At 35.4% G+C, this 21,592-nt stretch overlaps 1 protein-coding gene across 6 annotated transcripts in view; it reads left to right on the forward strand.

The window, feature by feature from the left end:
• Window positions 1-21,592, forward strand: part of G2E3 (G2/M-phase specific E3 ubiquitin protein ligase) — a 70,008-nt gene that overhangs the window by 17,508 nt on the left and 30,908 nt on the right. For all 6 annotated transcript variants that reach the window (XM_072625176.1, XM_072625174.1, XM_072625178.1 and 3 more), the window contains 7 exons: window positions 2,060-2,123; window positions 3,175-3,272; window positions 7,430-7,531; window positions 10,196-10,320; window positions 12,880-13,045; window positions 14,927-15,033; window positions 16,728-16,844. In XM_072625176.1, the coding sequence (XP_072481277.1) occupies window positions 2,087-2,123; window positions 3,175-3,272; window positions 7,430-7,531; window positions 10,196-10,320; window positions 12,880-13,045; window positions 14,927-15,033; window positions 16,728-16,844 (752 nt within the window). In that variant the 5' untranslated portion in view covers window positions 2,060-2,086. The remainder of the gene's footprint in view (window positions 1-2,059; window positions 2,124-3,174; window positions 3,273-7,429; window positions 7,532-10,195; window positions 10,321-12,879; window positions 13,046-14,926; window positions 15,034-16,727; window positions 16,845-21,592) is intronic.

The raw sequence follows: 21,592 nt of genomic DNA on the forward strand, positions 1-21,592 counted from the left end.
CTTCACTTCTATTGGTTTCCCTGGCTTCCTTGCCTCCTCCCCAAGGAGGCCTGAGGAAGAATGAAAACGATTCAAATGCCTCTGGTGAATAGGAGAGAATCAATTAGAGAGGTGCAAAATGATTGCCATGTTGTACTGTATCTCATTCTGCCGTTTAGACTCTTACCCTTCTGGTGGATAGTGTGCTTCATCTTCATTCTTCCAGAATGGTGGTTTGTCATTATATTGATCAGAGTTTGAAAGTCTTTCAAAGTTACTTTCCTTTGTATTATTGTCATTTTATAAATTCTTCTCTTGTTTTTCCTTAATTCACTTCATCAATTCATAAAGGTCTTCCCTGGGTTCAAATTAATTTCCCTATTTACTACCTTTGTGATCTTAGGTAAGTCATAACCACTCTTGGTCACAGTATCTTCACCTGTAAAATGAAGGGGTTGGACTAGATGGAAGCTTTTTTAAATTAATGATCTAGCTTTTCCAGAATAAAACTTACTGTCTTTCTCTCCAGATACTACTCTTCTTGACTTTGCAAATCTGTCAAAGATAGCACAATTCTTCTAGTCTCCAATGTTTGAAACCTTTAAGTTATCCTCAAATTTTTATCCTTTCTTTTTTTGCCATATTTTTTTTAATGTCAAACTTAAAAAACCAAACTAAACTCCCAAAACCAGACATCTTGAACCGGATATCCTGTAGACATCTTAAACTCAACATGCCGAAAAATTGAGCTTGTTATTTGTCATCCTCAAGTCCTCACTCTCTCACTCCCCACAGCCAACCAGTGGGCAAATTTTATTGATTATACCACTGTAACATTTCTAGTATAATCTCCTTTCTGTCCTCTGACACTGTAACCACTCTGGTGCAGACTTTCTTTTACCTTACCCTTGGCCTGTTTCAATGACCTGCTGGTTTAAAGCTAAAAAAGGCTAGGGGACAGTGACAGAGGTAGGCAGGTAGCAGGAAGGTAGCCATGCTATGAAGACACATGGTAGAAAATGTCTGTAATATACCCTGTCGAGCAATGAGATATGGCTGGCCTGGATGCCTTCCCAATATAGAGGATTTGGGAGACAGGGGCAAAGGGGTATTTTCAATGTGTGAATTTCAGTTCTGGGGTGAGCTTCTAGGATGAACAAGTTTCTAGACATGGTAGAGAAAGTCCATAGGTCCAGAACCTGGAGAGGAATTACTCTGTGTGTGTGTGTATGTATGTGCATATATACATGTTGTCTTCCTTCAGTAGAGCTTAAGATCTTTGAGGGGAGAGACTGTTTCATTTTTAATTTGTATTCTCAATCCCTGGCACCTTATAGATGTTTAATAAATAATTGTTGGTTGATCAGCTATTGATAAGGTGGTTATTTAAATGCCAATTATCAGAGATGAAAGGAAATTTGGGCTAAGCACATAACTGTGACAAGTGGAAATGAGTCAGATTGAAGGACTTGTATCTGTATAATGGATAGGGAGGGTAGGATTGAGAATACCTTCTACCTGTCATCTTTATAGAATCTTTCAAAAATTCATTAGCATTTTAAGCAAAAATGAAACATGTGGAATGCAGAGCCAAGCCTCAGTTTACCAAAAGCCAGTACAAACTTGCTTGTTATTTTCTGTATCTAGTCAATCTAATTAGCCATCTCAAATGTGTGTGTTTGGAACAGGGGAAAATTTATTATGACTTAGGAAAGAATATGAAATGCTCAAGTAGAAGACCTAGATTAGAACGAGTTAGTCCTGCTACTAATTACCATTGTGACCTTGGGTAAATTATTTAAATAATAAGGCCCTCCTTTTCTGTGTATCAAGTAAGGTTCAAATAAATGTTCTCTATATCCATTTCAGCTTTAAAACTACAGGTCTTTAAACCATCCTAAAAGGAATGTTTCAGTTTTTGTGACTGGAAATAATTAAAGTTTTCTTACTTGTAACCACTACTCAGACTCCTTCCTATATGTAAAATCTTAAGTAGACTAAATAAGTTGATTTAAAGTTTTTGATAATTTTGTCTTTTGTAAAGTGGTATCCTTGATCAATTACTTACAATTTTTCCTAGGACTCGATTTCAAAGGAACACATTAGCATGAATGAAAATAATATTTGTCAGCTTCAGAACTTTGGTGAGTAAACATTGTAATTTAATGACATTTTATATTCACTCTAAGTACTTGTTAACATTTTCAAAGGATTAAATTGACTTTTTAAAAACAATTTTCTTGTTTATATTCTATTTCACCAGTTTCTTATAAAATTATAAATACATAATATGTACAAAATATATATTAATATTACATAATAATTACAATGTTAATTATATTTATATGTAATTATAATTAATACAATGTGTCATATAATATTTATATATTATTTTATATATTAAATTTATATAATATATAAAATCTATAAAATCATATATAAATGATTATAAAATTGAGAGTTTAGACTAGATGATCCCTTAAATTCTAAAAATTCTATTTTGTAGTTCTATAAGACCTTTTTTTGAAGTATCTTGATATTTCTAATAGTTTTGAATGACCTAATTGAATCGAAAAACCTGGTTATTTGATACTCATTGTAAATGAGCAAGTTTCAACACGGAATGTAAACATTATAACAAAATTTTACTTGCAACACTTAGGATGTAATATGGAATTCAATTAGAACTTTATTCTGGATACATATCTTAAGTTCTTGTTCTATACTTTTGTATCTGTATGTACATTATATTTTATAATATATAGTATTAGATTTAATGGGATTGGATCACTTAAATATTTTTCTTTCCTACCTGATCTCTATAAAGACTTAGGATAGGGACCTTTCATTCACTGTTGATTTCCAGTTGTCCTCTAGGGGAATGGAAAGGAATATGAAAAGGGAATAGGAAGCAGAGCTGTAAGCTTATTTCTTATGTGTTATTGCCTGTCTTTTATCCCAGTTTAAACTATGCTGTTTATCAGTACTTAGTCCATAGATACTTATAGCTTTTATGACTAGCTTAGTAAGTCAAATCCTTTCTATGGAACTTTACTCAATTACCTCAACCAAAGGTGATATTTCTCTTCTCTTTACATCTCTCCTATATCACTTAGTATACATTGGCCTTGTACATTGTCATCCGATATGTAGCTCTTGTTCTAAAATATATTTGAAAATATCTTTCACTCTCAGCTTGTGTTCTCTGTCGAAGAACTGATGACTATCCTGAAAAGTATGGAGAAAAGAAAATTTACCAGGACCACAACCTCACTATACATTACTATTGTTTAGTAAGTATGATTGATTTAAATCATTCGAATGTTTAATTCTTGGGAAAAGTAAGGCTATTTTTGATTACTGGCAAATTGCCTAACTCTTCCCTAAATTTTAGGGAAACTAGACTTTAATTTCTTCCTTTGTAAAATGAGAGTATTTGTGTGGATCAGGGTCGGCACACTATAGCCTCAGGACCAGATCCGTTCTGCTGACTTGTCTGTGTGCTGAGAAATGGTTTTTATGTTATTAAATACAATAAAATTTTCTTGAAAAAATGTAAAAACCATTCTTGGCTCATGTGCCATACAAATAAAGGCTAGGTATGCTTCTTTGTCTAAAGAATTTCATGGTTCATTTTTATAAAATTTCTAGGTTGTCGAAGATTTTAATGCCAATGAAATTTACTTAACTACAGTAGCAGTTTAATGGACTTTACCAGGTATCAAGCCATAGGGACTCAGTTGTTGAAGAAAAGGATTGCTTAAAATTTTGCCTAGTGCTACCAGAATGGGATGGGGCAATTTCTTCTATCCAGTGCTCAGTATACTGGAACATTGAAATGAATATTTTTTAATTAAATTAATACAAAGGAGTTGTAGTAGTAGTAGTAGTAGTAATGATATCTGACATTTTTGTAGCACTTTCAGGTTAAAAGTTGCACAACATACATTACCTCATTTGAGTCTTAGAACAGCCTTGCAGGGTAGATATTATTCTCATTGTACAGTCAATCAACAAGCATTTATAAGTACAAAGTATGTCCCAGGCATTATGCTAAGGGCTGAATATGCAGAGACAAAAGTTAAACAGAACTGCCTTTAAGAAGCTTGTTTTCTACTGGAGAGACAACATGTACATATGTTGGCATTTGTATGACCTATACCAAGACAATATACGATAACCTTTTATGGGAAGACATTAGTGGCTAGGGACCAGGAAAGATCTCCTACAGAAATGTGGTACTTGATCTGATTCATAGGAGAAAAGGAGAATTCCAAAAAGTCAGAGTCAAAGAGAAGGGAGCATTCTAAGCTTCTAGGGCAGTCAGTGAGATGTCATGAAGATGGGAAATGAGCTTTGTGTATGAGGAACAATGAGCAGACCAGTTTGGCTGGCCTATAAAGTATTTGGATAAGAGTAATATGTAAGAAAACCAAGGAGGTGGGAAGGGCCCAAGTTGTGAAGATTTTTAAATGTCAAACGGGAATTTAAATAGATTCTACATGAGGAAATAGAAGCTTAGAGAATTTAAATGACTTACCCAGTGTCATATTGCTACTTCCCAAGGCCATCTTAGTGAAGTAATAGAGTTGATCTTATAACTTCACAGTATGGATGAAAATCACTGTGAATTATAAGCCAACACTGCCCCACATTGACCCTATGGTAGTTAGTTCTTTCCTTGTCAAAAAAAAAAAATCTGAACTCGATGGTGGCATTCAGCAGTGCCAAGGAGATAAAGGCCAGACAAACCTTGAACATCAGACACCTCATAGGCATGGCTGTGTTGTACCAACCATGTGACTTAAACACGGAAATTGACTAAAAACCACTTCAATGCCACTGGTGCAACTACTGCTTATTACTACTTGTAAGGTAGGTTTAAAAGTAAGCAAAAGATTCTAGATCTCTCTCTCTACATATATCTTTGTGTATGTAGTTTTACCTCACAGCCTTGGGGAGTGAGTAAAAACTTCATATTTTTTTAAAAAATTGTGTTAAACTGAGTACTTTTTTTCAGACTTATTTTTTTTCTTTTCCTAGAATGTTAATAAACATCAACATGAATATTTTAGTATTCAAAGAAATGTATACAAAACTACACTCTTATGTATAGTTTTTTTTTTTTTTTAGGGACTCTGCGTTCTTTGCATATAGTAGGTACTAAATGAATATTTTGTTGGCTAATTGAAAAGTCATGATTGAAGCAGGTGAGATCAAGGGGAAAAAGTATAGGAAAAAGAGTAGAAAAGAGGGCCAGTGCCTAGAACTTTGGAATACTTTCAGGGAATAGAAGCAGCAGCAAAGGGTCACGAAGAAGGAATAGTTGGATAAATAGAGAACCAGGAGAAAGAAGTTGATAGAATTCAGAGGAAAAAGGAGTATCCAGAAGGAAAGAGGGCAGAGGAAAAGCGCTGCCAATCCACAATCAGATACGGTGATAGACCCAGGTACATGAGAGTAAGTCACCACAGAGTAATCCTGTATGTCCAGCATTCTTCATGTTCTTGGAATATTATTTTTCTGTTATTTGTAAATTAAATATTTCCGCACAGTTCATACTTCTCTGTTGATTTTTTTAAAATGTTCAGTATCTAATCCATGTTAAATCAGTAACTTCATAATTTTTGCTGTTTTCTGTGCTCTACAAAATGCAACTTTAAAAAAATTGGTCACAACATCTGTAATATAGATCTGTTTTTAAGTAAAAAGCTGTTAAAGTTATAATAAAATAAAAATATGAATAGCTTTTTTTTATAATAAAAGTCACACTGAGATTTAGTAATTAGCTGAGTTGTTCCAAATTATATGTAATTTAATTAACAGTTGTATCTTAGGTACTAGGAGCAAATGCTATAGGAAGAGGAGTGATACAGCAGGGGAAGTCAGGCTTTAGTTGCAGCTCTCTTCCTCCCATTTTGGTTTCTAAAAGGAAGGCAGCAACATCGTCAGCTCAGCTGGCCCCTGGAAAAGTTGAGCTTACGCCCAGAAAGACAGAATGGAAGATAAATTGGGGGAAAATGTTCACACACAAAAAAAGTGACTCACCAAAAAGAGAATAAAGATGATTTGCCCAAATGAAATGGAAAAACTGAAAATGAGGAGGTTCCAGACAGGAAAGAAAGAGACCAAGTCATTTTTCACTTGTCCATGCTACTTCCTTCTGTAGTTCATAGAAATTTTAAGTGTTTTTGCAAAGGAAAGCTCTAGAAACTGGGGCCCTCTGCGTCCTCAAATGCAGCCCTTTGACTGAAGTGGCCTCAAGGCCCCAGGTTCCCCACCCCTGCTCTAGAAACATATCCCTGCCTCATTCTATTTTATCTTACATGTTTATATAAGTATAAATGCCATTTTAAAAGAGGTAATATGATGTTCTGGTTTATTTTTCATATTAGAAGTTAATCAAATATTAAGGAAGATCCCTAGGCAGTATTTATATCTTGCAAAATGAAGCATAACAGATTAACAATAGGGACTTATAACTATGACTTTTACGGATTTTAACAATTTAAATACTTGTCTTCTGTATCTATCTTATCTTTGGTAGAATAATTTCTTATGTAAAACACACCTCTATCGCAGATCTCCCTTTGATAATAGTGTGCTCACTGTAACATTGTTATATTTCTAGTGGTAATATTAACTTCTTCCACCAACTTTGTTAATGTACTGTACACAATTGGAAAATATTATATTTGTAGAGAGCTTGATTTTACCATTAGTGGAACTTTTTGTAGAAGACCTAACACTTCAGTGACATTAAAGATACTGGTACTAAATGTCCTCATTTTAGGGGACACTTGCTTCTAATCCCAAAGCAGAAAAGTCACCGAAAAAAATGGTTTAGGAAGGGATTACATCTATGTGGTCTTAGATATTTAACACTGGCATTTAAAAATATACCCATTGTTCATAGTGTCTGTGTACTGGTGACTATGCAAGAATCAATGAAATCTTTTTTTTTTAATACAAATTTTAAAAATAACTTCCTTTACGTCTTATTTATTATATCTCTAGTCTCTGGTTGATCAGGCAGTGTGATAATGCAGAAAGACATTGAGAGTGGAGTCTGAAGATTTGAGTTCAAATCCTGCCTCTGATGCTTACTACCTGCATGGCACTAGGCAATTTTTCCTTCCCCGAGTCTCAGTTTCCCTGTCTGTGAAACGTTTGAACTAGGTAATGTCTGAAGTCACCTAAAAGTCACATAAAAGTTCTACATCTGTGATTCTCATATATCTGTGAAACTATCACGATAAGTTAATTAAATCAAAGGACATAAGTGTTATCTTGCTTTGTTGGCACGAAAAGTAATCCTAGGAATTAGTGCACTTGATATTTGTGAGGTGGCACAGCAAGAAGCTGATGAGATATCCCATTGAGAGGGCAGATATTGTGCTCAAAAGTAGCTTGTTATGATTTCTTTTCTCACTTAAATCTGTTTTCTTAGTTGATGTCGAGTGGAATTTGGCAGAGGGGTGAAGAAAAAGAAGGTGTTTATGGTTTTCTAATAGAAGATATAAAGAAGGAAGTAAACAGAGCTTCTAAGCTGGTAAGAAGGTGACCTTAAATACCTTTTATATAATTTATGAGAATTTTTTTCTTTAATCATTGTTTACAGTGAAAATTTTGAAGTTAAGTTCATGTTTTCACACTAACTACCGTGAAATATAGTATTCATAGATTATAATTTATAATCTTTAAAAGTAAAATAATGTGGAAGTGATCATTAACAAATTTAAATGCCAGTGTTTCAGCCACCCTCCTTGCCCCAAGAAACATCTTAAACTAACCACAGTTGGAGACTTGGTGCAGCAAATCATGACAGACAACAACCTGTCAACAGGAAATCACCACTTCACGAAACTTAACATGAAAACTAGGTTTATTATGAGAGAAATGAACATAATATGCGTGTGGAAACCAAAGAGTTCACAATCCATGTAGAAGTTTGCATTTTTATAAGGGTAGGACAAAGGAAGGAGGAGATAACCAGAAATTTCTACCTAAAGGGGCATGGCATGGGAGGGGGAAAGTTGCAGTAAAAGTGGGAAAAGGACAAAACCTCTCGCAAAGGGGAGGAGCAAAGCGACAGCAAAAGCCACATTCTTTCTCTTGGGAAAGGCTAGACCAGGGTTAGGTAACTTGCAACCTGAAAGCTACATGTGGCCCTCTAGCTCCTCAAGTGTGGCCCTTTGGCTGAATCCATACTTCACAGAACAAATCCCCTTAAAGAATTTGTTCTGTAAAACTTGGACTAGGTTAAAAAGCCTCACCCAAGGACCGAGAAAGCCAGATGTGGCCTCAGGGCTGTAGGTTCCCCACCCCTGTGCTAGACTGTGAAGACAGCATGGTGTGCTTATCTACAAGGGTCTTAGCTGCACAAGCAATTTCTCAGCCTGGTGCAGAGTGACTGGTGCCTGTCTTGACTTTCAGGGATACACAGGGGGTCCAGCTTGGGGGATGCAAACAACACTTTCTGTCAGCTTCATTCTTGACACATTCAGGGTGTCCTGCATATGCTGAGTCCAGTATTTCTGGAAAATATGTCAACTCAAAAAGATGAGTTCAGAAAACCCCTTAACATTCCATAAGAAACTTTTCCTGTTGAATCCTATAAAACTATGAATCTTCCCATGGCCCAAAAGGTAGACCTCTAGGTTTTTTTCTTTTGGTGTGAATTTGTGTTGCATTAAGTTTGGGGCAATGGCAAGCCACCTGGACCTTGAATCTAGGTTAGTTCTTAGTTCAGAGCAGCTACTTGCCATTGAGCATTCTGTTAATTTTAGGGCGTTTCTATATTCAAGATTCTAGTTTTTTCAAGTTCTCAAAGTGCCAGCAGTGTTTTCCATGGGTACACTGCAACCTTTTGAGATTAACTTAGACCTTAAATATGTTCTTGAATAATATTTGAGGCTAAACCAGAGTTGTCTGTAGCTTGCTTGTTCTGATTAGAATCAGCAATAGAAAGACAGAGAGCATCCCAAAAATCTTAGTGCAGTTTTCAAGCTTTTGTAGCATTAGTAGTTTACAGACTGCATTAAGACTCTGGGGATACCATGTTTACAGATATAGATATACTGCACAAATGAAAGTTTTACATGTAGCTGAATGTTATGACATAAAGCAGGTTATTTGTCCATACTTTATATGAGATTCATTCTGAATCTCCCCAGTAAGATTGTTGTGTTCTCATCTATTCTCTGTATCCTTTTAATTAAATTCTATTTTTTCAATGAACAAAAATTGATTTTTCTCCCACCCTTCCCCTAACATTGAAAACAAACAAAAAAAACTCATAACAAGCACGGTCAAGAAAAGACATTTCAGCATTGACCATGCAATAAAATAAATGTTTTCTTCTATGCCCTAAGTCTCTACAACTTTTTTTTCAGAAGGTGTGTAGCATACTTTATCACCTTCTTTTATCACCTATCATCTTCTGCAATAATGATTGGTCATTGTGTTGATAAATGTTCTTAAATCTTTCAAAGTTGTCTTTATGTTGCTGTTAATGTATAAATTATTCTTCCAGTTGCATTTATTTCACTCTTCATCAGTTCATAAAAGTCTTTTTATAGTTCTTTGTTCATATTCATTGCTTCTTACTGTCCCAGTTGGTGTTTAGGCCTAGAGGCAATGGGAAGCCATTGGAGTTGATAGAGGTTGATTTGTTTGTTTTTTGTATTGTATTTCACAAGCTCTATTCCCCATAATAAATTATGCCTTCATAATTTACTTTACTCTCCCCCATAAAAAATCCTGGTGTTGTGGCTGGAAAGTTAACTTCAAGTCAGGAAGATCTGGGTTCAAATCCTGCCACTCACATGTACTACAATCGCATACATCACTTAAATTCTCAGTGCTTGAGACAGCTCTCTTAACTATTAAGTTTCAAAGAAAGTGCTGACTAGCATTGGTAGAGGAGTTTCTTTAATTAATAGTTCCTTAGACTAATGAAATTGTAGATCTAGTCTATATCCCTATTAAACTAGCAGATTATAGACTCTAGAAGAGATCAGAATAGAATAATAGTCCGATTAGGAAACTTCTTAAGTCTTCACTTATCAAAAATGCTACTTGGGAAAAGCAATTTTAATGTTCATAAAAGATATTCATTCTTTTCATTAATACATTAGTCTTGTTATTTTAATGTAAATTTTTTGTCATTGGATTCATCTGAGATAATTCATGTTTCTCTGTTGTTCTGTTTTAGAAATGTTGCATTTGCAAGAAAAGCGGCGCTTCAATTGGCTGTGTAGCCAGCAAATGTAAACGGAGCTATCATTTTCCTTGTGGAGTTCAGAAACAGTGTATTTTCCAGTTTACTGGAAACTTTGGGTAAGTTTTTATTTTACTTTACTGTTAAATATGATGAAGAAGACATCTTAATTTGGTACATTTTAAATTCCCTAATGGAACAATACAATGCTGTGGAATCCCTGCCACCAATAGTTTAATTTCTGCTGCAAGGAACTTTATGTTAGTACCAGTTTGGTATTGTGTCTACCTTTATCCTACCTCTACTTTTGCCCCCAAGTTACATGCTTAGCCTCTTTCTTTCTGAAACTATGCATGAATCAGGGAAGAAAAAATTGTTAAGTGCTTTCTATGTGCCAAGCACACATTATTTCAAAGAATACTCTCCATTTGTTTGGCCTTAGGAAGAGGACTTTTTAACTACCTTATAGTTGAGGGAATACAACTAGATTGACTTAAAATTTAAGGCACATAATAATACTGCTGGGAAATAATGCAATTATTCCTTTTCCTGTGCTTAGAGAAATGTGTAAATTCATTACAGTCGTAGATTTTCCACTGTTATATTAATTACAATTATAGTAACATGTAACATTTTTTCCATAGAGCTAAGTATTCACACTGAGTAAACTGAAAACCAAAATAGAAATGACATTCTAAAAAATGAGTTGGTGTCTTATGAGATAACTACTAAGCATGTTTTACTCTCAACTTTGTTTTATTGTTTTATTATTTCTATTTTATTCTTCACTTCACCTGAAAGATTAGCCACTTCAGACTCTTTTCTTTCCTTCGTCTTCTACATGGAGTTATTTGCCAAGTTTTGCCAGTTCTACCTCCCCAGTATCTCTTGAATCCATTTTCTTTGAGCCCCTACCATCAGACCCACATCGTCCATTGCTAGGCTGTTGTGAGAGCCTTCCAACTGTTCGCTGCTTTCAGTGTCTTGCCTTTCCAATCCATTCTCCACAAACCTACCAATAGAATCTTCCTAGACATACAGGGCTAAGCATGCCCCTGCCCTCCTCAAGTGGAACCCCACTTTCTATAGGATAAAATGCAGACTCTTTCTGGCCTAAAAAGCCCTTCATAATCTGTTTTCACCTTTGCATATCCTGCCTTTCCAGACTTACTTGTCTTCATTCCCTGAATGCTCCTGCCAGGCTGACCTCCTTGTCATTAAGCAAGTGTCATAGCTCAGCACACCCATCCTTCGCCTTTTCGTAGACCTGCCTCTGGAGGGTATATGTGTAATCATCTCCATTCCTACCTTCATATATTATCCTTATTCTTAGCTTTCCTCAGATAAGGTGTTACCTGCCATTGGAAGCTTTTCCTGATTTCCCTCGTTATTAATGTTACCAACCTTCTCAAATGCTTATGTACTTGCTTATCTCCTTACATACCCTATCCCCATTAAAATGTAAGCTTCTTCAGGACTGTGACTTTTTAATTTCTGTCTTTTTATCCTCAGTTTCTAGTACAGTACTTTGCACAGAGTAGGTGCTTAATACATGTTTAGTGAATTGAAAGAAATTGATTTGAATTTATATATTTTTCAATTCTAGCCTTTTGACAATAATATAAGTGTGTTCTTTTCACTTTTAATTAAACTGACATTTCAGAAAATAGATGGTGTCTTATACTTTAAGGATTTATAATTTCACAATTGTACATTTCCTCCAATGACATGTTATAACAGTTTTCAGGAGTTACTGTGGCCAATGAGAAAAACCATTTTGAAGCCAACTTGAAGAACTCTGAATTTAACTAGGCTGGTCTTTGGACAACAGCTATCACTGGACCCATATTTGAACTTTTCTAGTTTAATGTGACTTATTAGATTTTTGTCTTCAGATGTCCCTAGCTGAGAATCCAGGATCACATCCACACCATGAAATGGCACTAGAGTAGTTATTTAGTGTACTTAGCAACTTGTATTTGATACAAATGAAAATAGATTTATTAAATAAGTTAAAGGGGTTTTTTATCATTAGTACTGTTGTATTTGATACAAATGAAAATAGATTTATTAAATAAGTTAAAGGGTTTTTTTTATCATTATTATTGTTGTGGGGGTTTTGTTTGGAATCCAATTTTTATGCACATAAGTATTTTGCCTTCAAGTTGTATGTTTCTTTTGAGCATATGTTCAGTTTTGTAGCTTACAAAATAGCATGCACACTCAAATTTTTTACTAATACATTAGAACCTGAAATTAACATTTTACTATATTTCAGAATTCTATATAAGGCAAACCTCTTTAAATGCTGTTACAGGCAAAATTATAATAAACTCTTAACATTAATGACATAGTGGAAAAAATAGTAGCCTGCCACTTAGTGACTTAAATTCTAATCCCAGCCCTGCCTTTTTTTAAGCAGCTGTGTAATTTAACCACTCTGAGCCTCAGATTTCTTTACTGTAAGGATATGATCACTAAAAATTCTAAATTGCTTATGATTGTATAAGATCCTTGAAAATAGTGTTAAAGCAAGTTCCAAGGTATTTGTTATTGGTTAATCATGAGAAAGACTTGAATGACTTATCTGACTTGTTTAGGTAAAGTATAATTCTTCAGGCCAATGGCATGTATTTCATAATGTTATAAATTAAAGTGGACATATTTTTGCTTTCAAGGTCATTCTGTTGGGATCATCGGCCTGTTCAAAATACACCATCTAGCCATTGTACGGTTTCTTCACAATGCACAATTTGTTTGGAATATATTGAACATCTTCCAACATACAGCATTTTGGGAAGTCCTTGTTGTAAAAATGCTTGGTTTCACAGAGATTGTTTACAGGTAGCATAACATGTTTGAGCTTTTTATAATTTATTTTAAAAGTTTTTACTAACAAATTTGACTTTAAATTGTGGCAGAATTAGTCTTTTCGTTCTCGTTGCTATTTATACTTAGTTCAGTACTTGAGAATCTGTAATTTTATCATGAATATACCCTCTGATGGCACATGCTCTGGCTCCCTTTATAGCATAATTGGTGGATTTCCAGGTACTTTGGTTGAAAAATGAATCACCTTGAAGCCTTGTTAACTTCTTTTAAACTATTCTAGGCTGGACATTGGACAACAGGCATATAGTATAGTCCATGACTGGTTGCATATTCACATTCGTTCTAACTTAGTAGAACTTGCCAGGACTTGCATTCTGCTGACATAGCTTTTGGGAACTTAGGATCACCTTTATGTCACAGTGAGGTGGTAGAATAGAATTCAAGCGATACATGTAAATATCACTTCCTCAAAGGATTTTGTGAGGAAGTAGGATAGTCTTTTTCTTTTTAAATGCAACTTCCAGGCTTTGATTGAAGACCTGGTAAGGGGAACTACCCATTCCTTATTTAGATAATTCTCATTGTTTTTATTTAAGTCAAAATTAAATCTTCCCCTTTGTAACATCTAATTGCCCCTAATTCTACCTTCTCTAGAGTGGCACTTTTAAATGTTGCTATCATTTTGCCTCCAAATCTTCTCTAGATTAATATTCTCCGTTTTTTAATATCAAGGCCCTTCATTATCTTGGTCACACTCCTGAACTCTCTTCAGTATTTCAGTGACTTTCTGAAATGTGGTACCTAGAACTGAAAGCTATTTTCTAGTTGAAGTCTGACCAAAGGATGATACAGTGGGATACTTCCTTTCCTAGTTTCTTTATTAGTGCAGGTATCTGACTGCTTTGTAGCATTTTTGACTGATGTTGATTTTGTAGTCCAAATGTAAATGACTACACAGCAGTTATTTTATCCCTGTTAAATTTTATATTCTACCAGGCCCAATTTTGCACCAGTTTGTTTTTTATTTGATTCTTATTTCTCCCATTTTGGCTCATATACAAATTTACGAAACATGCTAATTATACCTTTATCCATTTTCTCATTCTCCAAGCATTCTCCAACACCAGTTCATTAAATACTCTCTGCCTCTAGTATTTACCCTTTCTAATGCATCCAAGTGCTGTTCAAGTAGTCTTTTCTGATTCATCGGTCTGTGATCAAAAACTTCTAGTTGGTTCTCTGTTTAGGTTTATATTATATTAGGCTTTGTATTCTTAGAGTTTATCACAGTAATTTGTCCATTGAAGGCACTTAAACAACATTTGTGCAATTGATCTAAATGCCTCCTGTTTTGCAAGGCCTTGTACTAGGCTGTGAGGGGAATACAAAGAAGAACAAAGCACAGGGTGGGCATTCAAACTCCTTGGGCCTTTAACTTTCATAATCAACTGTTGATTCAGTTTGAAGTGACAGTATTAATTATGTTTCCTTGAAAAAAATAGTGAAAATCCAATTTATTCCTGTATGACATACATATAAGATATCTCAAAACAGTTCATAGATATCATTATGATATATATTACCTATTAATAAAAAAATTCACCATATACAAGAGTGTTCTTGAAAAAATTAATTGCCTTAAAGGTTTGATCATTCCATGTATAAATATTTATACCAAATGTTAACTTGTTCATGTTTCATAAACTCCATTAGTTCAGCAACAATAGTTCATTGTTCTTCATGACAGGCACATTTTTGGGTCAGGTGTGTTTCAATTGGCATGAAATACATATTTGCACATTATTTAAAGTAAAAAAATAATATTCTTTTAAAAATGTAATTTGCAACCCAATAAATGATTAGAATTAATTTTTTTCCTACTTTCCATTATAGGTTCAGGCACTCAGTGCTGGAATATTTTTCTTCAAGTGCCCATTATGCAATAACAGTGATAAATTTCAGAGTGAAATGTTAAGAATGGGTATTCATATTCCTGAAAAGTGAGTTGCATTTAGATTCTTGGTGAATAAACAGTGTTTTAAATATGGGGCTTAATAACAGAAAAAAATATGAATTTCAAGCTTTCTGACCCAGTCAATTGTCAAATGGTAGCTATTGCAGTTACCTGCATAATATGGGTCGATAGCTATGGTAGCTTCTGGCCATGCTGTCTTCATGTCATTTGTTCCTAACCTAACAGAATATATCAGTCTGCACAACCTCATCATTGAAGAATTATTAGGGTTTCTAATTTATAGTATTTCAGTATTACTGATGATATCAAAGACTGCCTTAAGCTAATATTTTTAATGTTCTTACTAAATAATTTACTTTAGATTCATTCTTTATAAAATTATCAAATTTTCAAATAGCTGTGACTAAAAGATAATGAGATGGACTTCAAATTGCATGAATGGCTAGAGCACTAGACCTAAAGAGTGGCCATTAATGTTTCAAAGTCAGTTTGTCACAAAGGTTTCTACTGAATTTCCCAAAGGATCAGTGCTTGGCCCTGTACTGTAAAATATTTTTACTAATGATTTGGATAGTCGCATAGATGACATGCTTATCAAATTTCCACATGAAACAAAATTGGGAAGGATAATTAACACCCTGGATGACCATCAGAATTCAGAAAAGTTTTGACAGGAGAGAATGTTGGGCTTAATCTATGAAAAAAAAGAGTATAAATATGGAATAAAAACATTATATGTTTTAGATAAAAACATTAATTTTACAAATACAGGGTTGGGGAGTTACTTTCATTTTTAAAATCTAGAAGTTTTAGTATTAAGCTCAATATGTGTCGGGAGTATACTCTATTCTGGTAGCCAAAAATACATCTTATGTTACATTAAGTGGTACATTTTGTCTAGGGCCAAAGAGGGGTGACAGCCTTGCTGTACTTGGTAGCTTACAGTTGTAGTGCAACGTTTAATTTGGGGTACCACAGTTTAGAAAGAATATTGATAAGTAAATTAATAAGTTGATAACATTAATAAGTAAAAGAGTATTCAGAGTATAATAAAGGCCTTTGAATCTATTGCTTTACGATAATCAACTGAAGGAACTCAATTCTGGAGAAGAAAACACTCAGGGGAAGCTACTGATTTTCAGTTATTTGAAAGACTTTCATTTGAAAGAGGAAATAAACTTCTTGACCCTAAAAGGCAGTCCTGGGAACAGTCAATGGGTATTCCAAACAGGTAAAAATAGGCTTGCTATTAAGAAAACCCTAAAAAGTAGGTCTTCCCAAAAGAGGAATAAACTTCCATGGAAGGTGGTGTACCTGCCTTAGTGGGGGTCTCTAAGCAAAAATTGGATGATTCCTTGTCTTAAATGTTGTAGAGGATATTTTGTTTTAGGGTTAGTGTTAGACTAACTAGCCTCTGAAGTCCTTCCCAACTCTGATACTTTCTGCATTTCTTTGAGTTGAAACGTGTGGGAAAAAAATTATAGATGACATTTAAAAACAGTAAATTCTCTAATTGTCTCTTTAACATTCAAAACCTCATTGCTAAAGGAATAACAAATTGTAGAATAAAAATTGCACTACTGGATTTAAATCTTGAAAGGATGGATGATCTATACATAAGCAAATACATATATATTCTTATTCATAATATACTGGAAAAGTTTCATTTTTAGAATCATGAGATTCTAAATGTCTTGTTTTTCATATCTATACTTGCAGAGATGCATCTTGGGAACTGGAAGAAAATGCATATCAAGAACTTTTGCAGCACTATCAACGTTGTGATGTAAGAAGATGTCGCTGTAAAGAAGGGAGAGAATATAATGAACCTGATAGGTATTTGCAAAAATATAATCCAATTTATTTTTATAGAAATATATATTATATGCAATAATAAGCATTCTTTTGCTTGGAGATGGAAGTAGGAAGTTCATAAGATGATAGTTTAAAGCTGACAGACTTTAGAGGGTTATCTAGGCAGCCTCCTCCCACTTCCTTCCCAACCAGTGTTTCAGATGTGTGAGACTCAGAGGAATTAAGTAACTTGCCCAAGGTTGCACAGGTAGGTAAGTCACAATCTGACTCAAGATCCAGTGTATTTTCTTCTGTAACATGAGGGAATGAAAACATTTGTGGAGTGTGTGTGTGTGTGTGTGTGTGTGTGTGTGTGTGTGTGTGTACATTTTTTCTACCAGTTGCCATTTCTCCCAAATCTCTGAAGGTTAGCAAATTTTAGGATATATTGAGGCTACTTACTTACTTATTGTGAATGCTTTCTAGGTAATAGAAGGATCATGTCTTCTTTCCTACCATCTCCCTCTTACTTTCTCACTCTATCAAGGCTCATTCATGTACTAGAGATCTTAGTCCCCTAAAGGTGCAGAGGTTATTGAACATAAGGTGGCAAGAGATTTTTATTTTTTTGCACAGCTCTCTTTGTCCTATGCCCACTGTATTGCAATTGTATTTTTCCTGTTCCTTTCTGTTTGTGCAGATACTAGGGCAATTACTACCTAGTTAGCTTGGATCTGAATTGAAAGGACAATCACTGAATGTAATTGAATAGTCACTTTGAATTGTACCACTTATACACAAAAAACAATTAAATTGAATTTGCTTGAATTTCCCGGTACAATTCTGTTAATAGTTATCTCATTTTCTAATATGTCTCCAAAGCTATAAATACTCATTTCCTCTAAATGTATTAATAAGTACATACATTCTTAAAATATGTTAGAACCCTGTTTGATCTTTATAGTTAATTCCCACATCTGCTAACATTTTCTCCTAAACTACATTAATAAAGAAGCTGTAGCGTAATCTAATTGTGAATATTCAAAATAGAAGTTCTATTTAACTTCATATTGTTTACAGTTTTTCTTGTTATCTTGTTTTCTTTTTGTTTCTTCTTCCATTATGTTTTCACTCTAGTTTTTCTTTCTTGTAACATAAAACCATGAGACAGCGGGGTTCTTCCTTCTTGTCCTGTATCTTCTACTCAATTTGTCCTCAATGTATGGCCACAGTTGGTGAAAATTTTTTAGATATCATCCCTTTATATTCAACTCACCCTGTGCCTTCCATCCATATGTATTCCCTCCAACTACTCTAATACTGAGAAAGGTCTCATGAGTTATAAATATCATCTTTCCATGTGAGAATGTAAACAGTTCAACTTTAACAAGTCTCTTACGATTTCTCTCATGTTTACCTTTTAATGCTTCTCCTGAGTCTTATATCTGTAAGTCAACTTTTCTGTTCAGCTCTGGTCTTTTCAGCAAGAATGCTTGAAAGTCCTCTATTTCATTGAATGTCTATTTTTTCCCCTTAAGTTTTATACTCAGTTTTGCTGGGTAGGTGATTCTTGGTTTTAATCTTAGCTCCTTTGCCCTCTGGAATATCGTATTTCAAGTCCTCTGAGCCTTTAATGTAGAAGCTGATAAATCTTGTGTTATTCTGGTTGTGGTTCCACAATACTTGAATTGTTTCTTTCTAGCTGCTTGCAATATTTTCTCCTTGACCTGGGAAATCTGGAATTGGGCTATAATATTCCTGGGAGTTTTCATTTTGGGATCTCTTTCAGGAAGTGATTGGTAAATTCTTTCAATTTCTTTTTTACCCTCTAGTTCTAGAATGTTGTATCGCCAATGTGATATCCACAACAGCCACTATGGATATGCATGCACACTTCCAGGGTAAATTCACAAAATAAAGACAAAATCAAGACAGATCCCTCATAGTAACAAGGAAATCTATACACTTTATCAATGCAGGGAGCACAGCCATCCCCATGCCTTCCCTCTGTCAGGCCTCATCACAAACAATCTCCCTTAGGCAAAATAACTCCTTCTTTCACTCATGCTCATTGCCTGCTCTGCCTCCTCTCTCTCTCTCAGCTCCACCTCACTGTCTCTCAGCTCTGCCCTTCCTGCTCCACCAACCATTTGGCAAGCTCCTCTCACCATGGACTTCATGTGACTCAACCTGTGGACTGGGCCAAAGCTCAAAGCAGGTCACATGGGCCTATTTAGGGGCTGGGAAGATCTTCAGATTTCCTTACCATTACATTCAGCTCCAAGATCTTTCCTGTCCATTAGTAGATCAATGGGAGTTTAGGGGTAACTGGTATCGAAATAGCTTCACAATAATATAACAGGGATAACAGTGATAACACAAAATAAACACATAAAATAATACCTTAAGGTAGAGGTTTGAACACAAACATCTCATCATTTTCCCCTCAAATGAATGGGACCCAAAATCCCTTGGGGTAAGGGGCAAAGGTCTCTTCTATAACTACTTCCTTCTGAGATTAGACATGGAGCAGTCCCTGCCTTGTGGGGTCCTATTTGAGGGGTCAGTTCTTTAGCCAGTACCTGGAGCTTAGTTGACATATTGTAGTCTTGGACAGGGGGTGACATGCAACTTAAGCATTCAGTCATCTACAAATGGAGGGCACTCAGCCTGCAGAAGATAAATCTAGCAAACAGGTTAAACAGACAAAAGCCAAAAAGAATAAGGAGACAATAACCAGAAGCAGGGTAAGTACAGAATCAGCCATCTGGAGTCTGTGAACCCACTATCATGGCCTTATTTACAGTAAAATATATGAGGTAAGGGCACAATTTGATAATCATCTTCTCCTCAATAAACAACAATTAACAGTGGTTGCTCCATTTTTCCAATGTATGGTTAAACTGATATGAGGTCTGTAATCTCATCTGTATATATTTCTTTAATCTGAACTGGGGCTTGACCAATTTCCTATTCTCCTTAAAGGTGTGACAAACTTGGATACAATGAGTCAGGAGGATCTGTAGGGGCAGTTCTTACTTCCCTATTACCTCTAATATTAGTCCCTTTTTTTCGGTACATTTTATATAGTTCATTAGTTGGAATACCATCTATTCTTCCAAAATCTATCCCTGCTCCTAATAAAGCAGTAAACAGTTCTTGCCTTGTTAATCCATTCTGACTGAGTCCGGTGACTATTTCTTCTTCTCTCTTAAGGAAATTTATCTTTTCCCCATTCCCCTAAGTCACCTAACTGTGAAATCTTATCCAGTACCTCCAAAAGAGGGTACTCTATTTCCCCAATTAGTAGAGTCAGCAGCAGGTGCTTATAAGCAGGAGCAGCAGTTCTCAATATTATATCTCTGTGGGGAACCATTATGATAAGCCTTGGATTCTCTGACCAATATTGTAGTTTTCATAAGCGCTTCCTTTAACTTTCTCATATAGTCTCTAAGTGAATACCAGGGTCTACTAGGCCACATAGAGTTAGAGGAATACTGCTTACTGCCTCCCTCTGCAGCTGAAGTTAACAGATTCATTCCATTGTTACCTCCTTCAATATGGTATTCCCTAAAAGCTTGTTGTACAAAAGGATTCTCACTAATACCTATGAATTTCAAACAATTTATGTTATGTATCCATACTCCTGCTTCTCCTTCATCACCAATTCTCACCATCCAAGATACTAATGATTTTCCCATTTTTTTTGGGTGAGGTGACTTAGAGTATCAGTGACCTCCTTCTAAGTAAGAAGTCCTCATTTACTTCTTTAAGCTCTTGGGGGATGGGAGGGGAGGCAGTTCACCTGCTTGCTTCATAATGTTGGAGAGTGCCCACATTCCTAGAAGCCTCCTCTTCTATATTTGTTTCATTTTCCTCCCACACATCTTCCTCCCAGGTGTCTGGGCCCCAATCAGGCCCCTCAAATGCAAGGGCTGCATTCATTTTCCTGTTGTTAACTTTCCCCTTCTTTTTTTTTCTGAGCCACTTTCACAATTGTTTTTTTCTGTAACCACCTGATACTTTTTAGGTTGCTCTTCTAAGGGAAAGTTCCCACAGTGTAACATAGAAAGCTTCTCTTGCAAATCAGCTAACTCCTTTTTCAGCTGAATCTTTTCCTCCAGCACTTTGTCACTCCTTTTACATATAATATGATAGTTTGTTAACAACGCCCCATCCTCTTCTACACACTCCTGCCATTTCTTTCCCCGGTTCTATTGGTATTCCTTGCAAACATCTTTATAAATCTCTGGGTTCTCAGACCTTCTGTAGCCTTGGTTCTCAGTTTTCACAAAGTCCTGTGCTTTTAGCCCATTCTCTCACCAGGGAGAAATAAGGTAAATCCTCTCACCTTGAGATACTCATTTTCTTCCCTAGCGCTTCCTGTCTCTAAGTAGAGGTTTTATATTTTGCATTCCCATTGTCATCACCATTTGTATATGCCAGTGCAATACCCACAACAACCGCTGTGGATTTGCATGCATACTTCCAGGGTAAATTCACAAAATATAAACTCTTTTCTTCAAAGACAAAACCAAGATATTTTTTCAGACTTCAGGAAGCCAAATCCATCATAGTAACAAAGAAATCTACATTATCTACATTATCAATGTAGGGAAACATGGCCATCCACAAGCCTTCTCTCTGTCAGGCCTCCTAACAAACAAGCTCCCTTAGGCAAAATCACTCCCTCTTTCACTCATGCTTACTGTCTGACCTGCCTCTTCTCTCTCTCAGCTCCACCTCACTATCTCTCAGCTCTGCCCTTCCTGCTCCACCAACCATTGAGC

The sequence above is a fragment of the Notamacropus eugenii genome, chromosome 7 (genome assembly GCF_028372415.1).
Source record: "Notamacropus eugenii isolate mMacEug1 chromosome 7, mMacEug1.pri_v2, whole genome shotgun sequence".
Classification (NCBI taxonomy): Eukaryota; Metazoa; Chordata; class Mammalia; order Diprotodontia; family Macropodidae; genus Notamacropus; species Notamacropus eugenii.